General features: G+C 35.0%; 1 protein-coding gene across 1 annotated transcript; it reads right to left on the reverse strand.

Moving 5' to 3' along the window:
- Window positions 1-11,053: 11,053 nt before the first annotated feature.
- LOC121029622 (60S ribosomal protein L30-like) lies at window positions 11,054-11,509 on the reverse strand. The gene has a single exon (XM_040473846.1). It carries the CDS (start codon window positions 11,444-11,446, stop codon window positions 11,099-11,101), a length of 348 nt encoding a protein of 115 aa, XP_040329780.1. The 5' UTR covers window positions 11,447-11,509; the 3' UTR covers window positions 11,054-11,098.
- Between the last annotated feature and the right edge of the window lie 315 nt (window positions 11,510-11,824).

The raw sequence follows: 11,824 nt of genomic DNA on the forward strand, positions 1-11,824 counted from the left end.
AGAATATCAGCACAACCCCCTGCTCACACCATATCTCATCATCAGAGAGTTCTGCAGGATCTCAGTTCTGGTGGATTTGGTGTAAAGTCTCATTTCACAATCAGACCAAAGCATACCTAGTTAAAACACCACATTCAGGCCAGGGACCAACATGGCCCACAACAGGGAAGGAGAGCCTCTTCAGACAACTGGCCTGAAGGATAGAGCAGCCAAAACACAATAGTAGAGAGCAGGCAGCACACAACAGAGACACTCACTGAAGCAGCAGGCTTTGGGCAATACAAGACTTCTTTATAAGGCTATTGCTTTCAGGAGCAGGGAACATGACTGGCTTTTAGAACACAGAGAAGTAGGCATAGACTTAGACAAAATGCCAAGATGGAGGAACTTATCTCCAATGAAAGAACAAGATAAGGCCATGGCCAGAGATCTAGTGAAACAGATATAAGTAACATGGCTGGTGGAGAATTTAAAGCAGCAATAATAAGGAAACTCACTGGGCTTGAGAAAAGAAGACATCAGTGAGACCCTTACCAGAGCAATAGTTTTTTTAAAAAAGAATCAATCAGAGATGAAGAATGTAATAAATAAGATTGGAAACAGGCTTGATGCAATGAACAACAGGCTGGAAAAAGCAGAAGGAATTAGTAACCTAGAAGACAAAATAATGGAAAATAATGAAGCTGAATAAAAGAGAAAAAGAATTATGCAACATGACAATAGACTTAGGGAACTCAGTGACTCCAGCAATTGTAATAACATTTGTAATTATAGGAGTCCCAGAAGAAGAAGACAGAAAAGGGGGCAGAAAATTTATTTCAAAAAATCGTAGCAGAAAACTTCCCTAATCTGGGGAAGGAAACATATCCAGATCCAGGAGGCACAGAGAACTCCCATAAAAATAAACAAAAACAAGACAACACCAAGACATATTGTCATTAATTTTGCAAAATATAGTAATAAAGAAACAGCCTTAAAAGCATCAAGACAAAAGAAGTTCTTAAATTATAAGGAAAGACCCATAAGCCTCGATGGAAATTTCTCAACAGAAACTTGGCAAGCCAGAAGGGAGTAGCATGATATATTAAAAATGCTGAATGGGAAAGATCTGCAGCCAAGAACACTCTATCCAGCAAGGTTATCATTCAGAATAGGAGAGGTAAAGAGTTTCCCAGACAAACAAAAACTAAATGAGTTTGTGACCATTAAACCATCCCTGTAAGAAACATTAAAGATTTTTTGAATGCAAAGGAAAGAGTGAAAGTGACAAAGACAAGAAAGGAGTAGAGAAAATCTCCAGAAACAATGACAAAACAAGTAATAAAATGGCAATAAATACATATCTATCAATAATTACATTTGATATAAATGGGCTAAACATTCCAATCAAAATACATAGCATATCAGAATGGATAAAAAAAATAAAACTCATCTATATGCTGCCTGCATAAGACTCGTTTTGACCTAAAGATACCTGTATATCGAAAGTGAAGGGGTGGAGAAACATCTATTATTTAAATTGATGTCAAAACAAAGTCGGTATAGCAATACTTATATCAGACTAACTAGACTTTAAAAGAAAGACTATAAAGAGACAAAGAAGGGCATTATATAATCATTCAGGGGACAATCCAACAAGGAGATATAACAATTGTAAATATTTATTCATTCAACATAGGAGCATCCAAATATATAAAACAATGAATAACAATCATAAAGGAACTAATCAATAATAATACAATAACAGTAGGGGACTTTAATGTCCCACTTATATAAGTGGGCAGATCATTTAAATAGAAAATCAACAGAGATGATGGCTTTGAATGACACACTGGACCAGATGGACTCAAAAGATACATTCAGAGCATTCCATCCTAAAACAGCAGAACACACATTTTAAAAAAATGTTTATTTACTTTTGAGAGAGAGGGAGAGAGTGAGGGAGGAGCAGACAGAAAGGGGGACAGAGGATATGAAGCAGGCTCGGGGCTGACATCAGAGAGCCTGATGTGGGGCTCAAACTCAGGAACCGTGAGATCATGACCTGAACCCAAGTTGGGTACTTAACCGACTGAGCCACCCAGGTACCCCAAGAATACATATTCTTTTCAAGTGCACATGAGACATTCTTTTTTTTTTTTAATGTTTTTTTTAAACGTTTATTTATTTTTGAGACAGAGAGAGACAAAGCATGAACGGGGGAGGGTCAGAGAGAGGGAGACACAGATTCTGAAACAAGCTCCAGGCTCTGAGCTGTCAGCACTGGGCCCGACGCGGGGCTCGAACTCACAAACCGCGAGATCATGACCTGAGCTGAAGTCGGCCGCTTAACCGACTGAGCCACCCAGGCGCCCCGGGACATTCTTTAAAATAGATCACATAGTAGGTCACAAAACAGCCCTCAACAAATACAAAATGATTGAAATCATACCATGCAACTTTTCTGGTCACAATGCCATGAAAGTGGAAATCAACCAGAAGAAAAATTTGGAAAGACCACAAATACGTGGAAGTTAAACAACACGCTACTAAACAATGAATGGTTCTACCAGGAAATCAAAGAAGAAATTAAAAAAATACACGGAATCAAAGGAAAATGAAAATACAATGGTCTAAACTTTTGGGATACAGCAAAAGCAGTCCTAAGAGGGAAGTATATAGCAATATAGACCTACATCAAGAAGCAAGAAAAATCTCAACTAAACAACAACATAACCTTACATCTAATAGAAAAAGAAAAACAAAGCCTAAAGCCAGCAGAAGGAAGAAATAATAAAGACTAGAGCAGAAATAAATGATACAGAAACTAAAACAAAACAAAACAAAAACCAAAAACCAAAAACAATAGAACAGATCAATGAAACCAGGAGCTGGTTCTTTGAAAGAATTTGAAAAATTAATAAAATTAATAAGCCCCCAGCCAGTCTTATCAAAAATAAAAGAGAAAGGACCCAAGTAAATGAAACCAAGAATGAGAGGAGAAATAAAAACAACACCACAGAAACACAAACAATTATGAGAATTATGAGAAACTATATGCCAATAAGTTGGACAACCTGGAAGAAATGGATAAATGCCTAGAAGCATATAAACTACCAAAACTGATCAACACCCACAAAGAAACTGAGTCAATAATCAAAAAACTGAACCAACAAAAGTCCAAGACCACATGGCTTCAGAGGTGATTTCTACCACGTGTTTAAAGAAGAGTTAATACCTATTCTTCTCAAACTATTCCAAAAAATAGAAAAAGAAGGAAAACTTTCAAACTCATTCTTTGAGGAGAATTACCCTGATCCCAAAACCAGATAAAGTCTCCACTAAAAACGGGAACTATAGCCCAATATCTCTGATTAACATGGATGCAAAAATTTTCAATAAAATACTAGCAAACTGAATTCATTAATACATTAAAAAATCATTCACTGCAATCAAGTGGGATTTATTCTTGGGTTGCAAGTGTTGTTCAATATTCACAAAACAATCAGTGAATTATTATCAATTATACCACATTAATAAAAGAAATAAGAATCATATGATCATTTCAACATATGCAGAAAAAGCATTTGAGAAAGTACAACACTCATGATATAAAAAAACAAAGTAGGGTTAGGGTGAACATACCTCAACATAACAAAGGCCATATATGAAAAACCCACAGCTAATATTATACTCAATGGGGAAAAACTGAGAACTTTTCCTCCACAGTCAAGAACAAGACAAGGATGTTCACTCTCACCCCTGTTATTTAACAAAGTACTTAGAGTCCTAGCCATGGCAATCAGACAACAAAAAGAAAGAAAAAGCATCCAAATTAGCAAGGAAGAGGTCAAACTTTCACTATTTGCAGATGACATGATACTCTATATAGAAAACCCAAAAGACTCCACCAAAAACCTGCTGAAACTGATAAACAAATTTGGTACAGTTGTAAGATACAAAACCAATGTACACAAATCTGTTGCATTTCTATACACCAATAATGAAGCAGCAGAAAGAGAAATCATGGAAACAATCACATTTACAATTGCATCAAAAATCATAAGATACCTAGGAATAAACCTAACCAAAGAGGTGAAAGATCTTTACTATGAAAACTATAAAACCCCGAGGAAAGAAATTGAAGATGACACAAAGAAATGGAAAGACATTCCATGCTCAAGGATGGAAGAACAAATATTGTTAAAATGTCTATACTACCCAAAGCAATCTACACGTTTAATGCAATCCCTATCAAAATACGCCAGCATTTTTCATAGAGCTAGAAGAATCCTAAAATTTGCACAGAACAACAAAATATCCCAAATAGGCAAAGCAATCTTGAAAAAGAAAAGCAAAGCTGGAGGTATCACAATTCCAGACTTCAAGTTATGTTAGAAGCTGTAGTGATTGAACCAATATGGTACTGGCACAAAAATAGTCAATGGAACAGAATAGAAAACCCAGAAATGAAGCCACAACTATATGGTTGCTTAATCTTCAACAGAGCAGGAAAGAATATGCAATGGGAAAAAGACAGTCTTTTCAATAAACGGTGTTGCAAAAACTGGACAGCAACATGCAAAAGAATGAAACTGGACCACTTTTTTATACCAAACACAAAAATAAATTCAGAATGTATTAAAGATCTAAATGTGAGGCAGGAAACCGTAAAAATCCTAGAAAAGAACACAGGCAGTAACTTCTTTGATATCAACTGTAGCAATTTCTTTCTAGATAGCCTCCTTAGGCAAGGAAACAAAAGCAAAAATGAACTATTGGTACTACATCAAAAGAAAAAGCTTCTGCGTAGCAAAGGAAACAATGAATAAAACTAAAAGGTAACCTATGGAATGGGGGTAGATATTTGCAAATGATATATCTGATAAAGGGTTAGTATCCAAAATATATAAAGAATTTATAAAACCCAACATCCCAAAAATGAATAATTCAATTAAAAAATGGGCAAAAGACGTTAAAAGACATTTTTAAAAAGAAGACAGATGACCAACAGATGCATGAAAACATGCTCAACATCACTGATCATTAAGGAAATGAAAGTAAAAACTACAGTGAGATACCACTTCATACCTGACAAAATGGCTAAAATCAACAACACAAGAAACAACAAGTATTGACAAGGATGTGGAGAAAGGGGAACTCTCTTGCACTGTGGGTTGGAATGCAAACTGGTGTGGAAAACAGTATGGAGGTTCCTCAAAAAGTTAAAAATAGAACTACTCTATTAGCTAGCAATGGCACCACTAGGTGTTTACCCAAAGAATAAAAAATACTAATTCAAAGGGATATATGCACCCCCAATGTTTATAGCAGCATTATCAACAATAGCCAAATTAGGGAAACAGTCCAAATATCCAATGACTGATGAATGGATAAAGAAAAGGCGGTATATGTATACAGTGGAATACTACTCAGCCATAAAAAAGAATGGAATCTTGCCATTTGCAACAATATGGATGGAACTAGAGAGTATAATGCTAAGGGAAATAAGTCAGTCAGAGAAAGACAAATACCATATGATTTCACTCATCTGTGGAATTTAAGAAATAAAACAAATGAGCAAACAGAAAAGAGGAAAACCAAGAAACAAACTTTTAACTATAGAGAGCAAACTGATAGTTACCAGAGAGGAGGTAGGTGGGAAGATGGGTTAAATAGGTGTTGGGGATTAACACCAACACATTGTAAGGATCATACATCATGAACAAGTGGAATTTATCCTTGGTTTGCAAGGATGGTTCAATATACACAAATCAGTAAATGAGATACACCACATTAATAGAGTGAACCAAAAATCATATAATCATCTAAATAGATGCAGCAGAAAAGACACTTGACAAAATTCAGTATCCTTTCATGATTAAAAACCCTCAACAAATTGTGTATAGAAAGAACATACCTCAACCAATAAAGGCCATATATGACAAGCCACAACCATTATCATACTCAGTGGTGAAAAATTATAAACGTTTCCTCTAAGATCAGGTAGAGACAGGGATGCCCTCTGCAATCACTTTTATTAAACATAGTACTGAAAGTGCTGGCTAGAGCAATCAGGGAAAATAAATAAATGAAAGGCATCCAAATCAGAAAGCAGTAAAATTGTCACTATGTACAGATGATATGATCTTATAGAATATTCTATTTACTCAACCAAAACACTGTTCAACGAATTCAGTAAAGTTGCAGGATATAAAATCAACATAATAAATCAGTGGTGGTTTTATACACAAACAAAACATCAGAAAATTAAATAGAAAACTATCCCATTCACAATAGCATAAAAAATAATAAAATACTTAGGAATAAATTTGTCCAAGTGAAATATCTGCACAATGAAACCACAAGACTTTGATAAACTCCTGCATGGTATGTTTGGAAAATGATTATCAAAAAAATCCAGTTGCAAACTACAATGGGTATCTTTATTATTATGTATTGTTGTTTTATTTTTTTCTTTTATGGAGCTTTGATGTTATATTTCCTTAATTATTATGATTTTATGTTATTATTATTTTAAAGCTTATTTATTTATTTTGAGAGGGGAGAGAGAGAGAGAGAGAGAGAGAGAGAGAGAGAGAGAGAGAGAGAGAATCCCAAGCAGGCTCCTCACCACCAGTGCAGAGACCTATGTCGGGCTCGAACCAATGAACCACAAGATCGTAACCTGTACTGAGGTCAGAGCCACTTAGGAGCCCCTGATTTTATTTTTAACTGAAGTATACTTGACATACACTATTATATTAGTTTTAGATGTACAACATGGTGATTCAAAATTTATATAACTTATGAAATGATCACCATGAAAAATTTAGTTGCCATTTGTTACCAAAGTTATTACATTATTGACTATATTCCCTATACTGTACTTTACATGCCAGGACTTATTTTATACTAGAATATTGTACCTTTTAATTCCCTTCACTTATTTTGTCCATTCCCCTCAGTCCCTCTCCTCTGGCAACCAGCAGTTTGCTTTCTATTGTTGTGAATCTGTTTCTGTTTTATATTGTTTGTATATATACATTTTTAGATTATACATATAATCATATGTATGTATCATGCAAAATCATGTGGTATTTGTCTTTCTCTGATTTATTTCACTTAGCATAATAGCCTCTAGGTCCATCCATGTTGTCACGATGGCAAAATTTCATTCTTTTTTATGGTTGAGTAATATTCCATTGTACATATACACCACATCTTTATCCAACTATCAATGCAAAGCAAACTAAGCAAAATTAGTTTGCTTCTATATCTTGGCTATTATAAATAATACTACAATGAACACAGGGGTGCATATAGCTTCATATTTATGTTTTTGTATTCTTTGGGTAATTACCCAGAAGTGAGATTGCTGGACCATATGGTAGCTTTATTTTTGCTTAAAAAAATTTTTTTTAAGTTTATTTATTTTTGAGAGAGAGACAGAGAGAGTGAGTGGGGGAGGGGCAGAGAGGGAGGGAGAGAGAGAATCCTAAGCAGGCTTTGCACTGTTGGCATAGAGCCTAATATGGGGCTTGAGATCATTACCTGAGATCATGAAACCAAGTGTCAGACCGTTAACCAACTGAGCCACCCAGGCGCCCCTATTTTTAATTTTTTGAAGAAAATCCATACTCTTTTTCCATGGTGGTTACACCAATTTACATTCCCACCAGTAGAGCACAATGGTTCCTTTTTCTTCACATCTTTGCCAATACTTGTTATTTCTTGTCTTTTTGACAATAGCCATTTGACTTGTGTGAAGTGATATCTAACTGTGTTTTTTAAAATTTGCATTTCCCTGATAATTAGTGATATTGCCCATCTGCTCTCTTTGGAAAAAATATTCATTCAGGTCTCCTGCTCATTTTTAACTGGATTACTTGTTTTTTGGTGTTGACTTGTATGAATGCTTTATATATTTTGGATATTAACACCTTACAGATATATCATTTGTAAATTTCTTTTCTCATTCAGTAGGTTGACTTTTTGTTTTGTTGATGGTTTCCTTTACTGTACAAAAACTTGTTAGTTTGATGTAATCCCATTTGTTATTTTTACTTTTGTTTCCCTTCCGTGAGGAGAGAGAGCCAAACAAATGCTGCTAAGACTAATGTCTAAGAGTTTAATGCCTATGTTTTCTTTCAGGTGTTTTATGGTTTCAGGTCTTACATTTAGGTCTTCAATGCATTTTGAGTTTATTTTTGTATATGGTGTAAGAAACTGGTTCAGTTTTATTCTTTTTCCTCTAGCTGTCCAGTTTCCCCAGCACCATTTTTTGAAGACTGTCCTTTTCCCATTGTATATCTTGCCTCCTTTGTCTTAGATTAATTGACCACATAAATGTGGGTTTATTTCTGAACTCTCTGTTTTGTTCCATTGGTCTATGTATCTGTTTTTGTTCTCTACCCTACTGTTTTGATTACTATAGCTTTATAGTATAGCTTGAGGTCATGGAGAATGATACGTTCAGCTTTATTTGTTCTAATTCTGTAAAAAATGCCTTTGGTGGGGCGCCTGGGTGGCGCAGTCGGTTAAGTGTCTGACTTTAGCCAGGTCACGATCTCGCGGTCCATGAGTTTGAGCCCCGTGTCAGGCTCTGGGCTGATGGCTCAGAGCCTGGAGCCTGTTTCTGATTCTGTGTCCCCCTCTCTCTCTGCCCCTCCCCCGTTCATGCTCTGTCTCTCTCTGTCCCAAAAATAAATAAACGTTGAAAAAAAAATTAAAAAAAAAATGCCTTTGGTATTTTGATAGGGATTGTATTGAATTTATAGATTGCTTTGGGTACTAATTACATTTTAGCAATATGAATTTTTTCAACTTATGAGCACAAAATATCTTTCCATTTATTTGTGTCATCTTCAATTTCTTTCATCAATGTCTTACAGTTTTCAGAGTACTGGTCTTTCATTTCACCTCCTTGGTTAAATTGATTCCTAGGTATTTTATTCTTTATGATGCAATTTTAAGTAGGAATGTTTTCTTAATTTCTTTTTCTGGTAGTTTGTCATTACTGCGTAGAAATTTATCTGATTTCTGTATATTAATTTTTATCCTGCAACTTTCTTAAATTCATTTATTACTTCTAGTCTTGTGGTGGTTTTAGGTTTTTTTTTAATCTACAGTATCATGTCATCTGCATACAGTGACAGTTTTACTTGTTGCCAATGGATGCCTTTATTTCTATTTCTTGTCTCATTGTTGTGGCTACAATTTCAATATTATGTTGAATAAATGCGATGAGAGCCAACATTCTTGTTTTGTTTTAGATCTTAGATGAAAAGCCAAAAGCTTTTGAGAAAAGCTTTTCATTGAGTATTCTGTTAGCTGTTGCTTTACCACACTGTTTAATATGTTGAGGTATGTTGTCTCCAAACCCACTTTGTTGAGAGTTTTTAATGTTTGTCACTTTTTAGAGAAAGAGAGCGTGAACAGGGAGGGGCAGAGTGGGAGGGGGATGGGGATCCGAAGTGGGCTCTGTGCTGAAAACAGAGAGCCCAATGCAGGGCTCAAACTCACAAACTGTGAGATCATGACCTGAGCTGAAGTCAGACCCTTAACTGACTGAACCACCCAGGTGCCCCAAGAATTTTTATCATAAATGTATGTTGAATTTTATCAAATGTTTTTACTATGTCTATTGAGATTATTATATAATTTTTATCCCTCATTTTGTTAATGTGGTGTATCACTTTGATTTGTGTAAAGCAAGCCATTATTCCATCCCTGGGATAAATTACATTTGATCAGAGTGTATGATCATTTTAATGTATTGTTGAATTTAGTTTGCTACAATATTTTAAGGATTTTTGCATTTATGTTCATCACAGATATTGGCCTATAGTTCTGTTTTTTGGTAGTAACTTTGGTTTTGTTACCAGGGTAATGTTGGCCTCAGAATGAATTTGGAAATGTTCTTTTCTCATCAATTTTTGGGAACAGTTTGAAAAGGACAGGTATTAACTACTCATTAAATGGTGGAATTTACATGTGAACTGGACTTTTGTTTATTGGCAGTTTTTTGATTACCAATACAATTTCATTACTAGATATCAGTCTATTCAGATTTTGCTTTCTAATTCAAGACTTGAAAGATTATGTTTCTAGGAATTTACCATTGCTTCTAGGTCATTCAAATTGTTGGCCTATAAATGTTTGTAGCAATCTCTTCTAATCTCTGTATTTCTGTGGTTTTGGTGTAACTTCTGTTTCATTTTTTATTTTATATATTTGGGCCTAGTATCCTTTTTTCTTGATGAGTCTGGCTGAAGGCTTATTAATTTTATTTATTGTTTCAAGGAACCAGCCCTTAGTGTCATTGAACTGTTCTATTGTTTTTTCTTATTTATTTCTACTGTAATTTTTATTACTTCCTTCCTTCTACTAATGTTTGGATTTGTTTGTTCTTTTTTTCCAGTTCCTTTAGCTGTAAGTTTAGATTGTTTATTTGAGATATTGTTTCTTGAAGTAAAGTTTTATCACTATAATCTTCCTTCTTAGAACTGCTTTTGCTGCATCCCATAGATTTTTGAATGTTGTGTTTCTATTTTCAATTTTCTCCAGGTATTTTTTGATTGCCTCTTTGATTTTCGTGTTGACCCATTAGCTGCTGAGTAGCATTCTATTTAGCCTCTATGTGTTTGTTTTTCCCAGTTTTTTCTTGAAATTGATTTCTAGTTTCATACTTTGTGGTTGGAAAAGATACTTGATATGATTCAACCTTTTTAAATTTATTGAGACTTTCTTTGTGATGTAACATGTGATCTATCCTGGAGTTGATCCATGTGCAATTGACAAAAAAAAGTGTATTCTGTTGCTTTTGGCTGCAAAGTTTTGTACCATCTATGAAGTCAACCTGGTATAATGTATCATTTAAGGCCACTGTTTCTTTACTGATTTTCTGCCTGAGAAATATATTCATTGATGTAAGTGGAGGGCTAACGACCCCTACTATTATTGCCTTACTGTCAATTTTTTCTCTACATATCTGTTACTATTTGCTTTATATATTTAAGCGTACCTATTTCGGAAGCATATTTATTTATTTATTTATTTATTTATTTATTTAAAAACAAGCTCTAGCCAATTTTATTAACGAAAAATTTTACGTGATTTACTTTTCACCAGTCTGTTCTGGCTTGCTTCGAATGATATCAGAATCACCTGGATCAATAATAGCCAGTGTGCACACTCTGTAGTATTTCCCACACGCTGTGCCCAATTCAATATTATTGCCGCTGTAGTGATGGACACCAGTTTTGGCCAACATGGCATAGTATTCTATTTCAGATTTCCTCAAGGCTGGGCAGTTGTTGGCGAGGATGACCCGTTTCGCTTTGCCATGTCTGATCATTTTCAGAGTCTGCTTGTACCCCAACACGTACTTCCCACTTTTCATAACGAGTTGGAGCCTAGAGTTGATGGGCTCCAGCGACTTTTTCGTCGTCTTTGCAGCCACCATCTTCCTGCCTTAGGTGAGGGGGGGACCCAACCAGAAGCAACCGCCAAAATGGCCGGGAGAGAGAAAGGGAAGCATAGATATTTATAGGTGGTACCACTATTTAATGCCCTTCTCTGTCTCTTGATAAAATCTCTGAAGTGTAACCCTGCTTTCTTTTTGTTTTCATTTTCTGGAATATCTTTTTTCATGTCTTCTCTCCATCTGTATGTATCTTTAAGTCAGAAGTGAGTCTCTTTAGGTAGCATATAGTTAAGTCTTTTTATTTTTTTTATCCATTCACAACCTTGTGTCCTTTGATTGGGGTATTTAGTCCATTTATATTTAAAGTAATCACTGGTACTTTATGTAATTTTCCCACTGTTAATTGTTTTCTGGTTG

Source organism: Herpailurus yagouaroundi, unplaced genomic scaffold, assembly GCF_014898765.1.
Source record: "Herpailurus yagouaroundi ecotype Mexico unplaced genomic scaffold, PumYag 139, whole genome shotgun sequence".
Lineage (NCBI taxonomy): Eukaryota > Metazoa > Chordata > Mammalia > Carnivora > Felidae > Herpailurus > Herpailurus yagouaroundi.

Bases quoted from the DNA above. Each gene is read 5' to 3' on its own strand.
- LOC121029622 (XM_040473846.1), bottom strand. From the start codon at position 11,446: ATGGTGGCTGCAAAGACGACGAAAAAGTCGCTGGAGCCCATCAACTCT.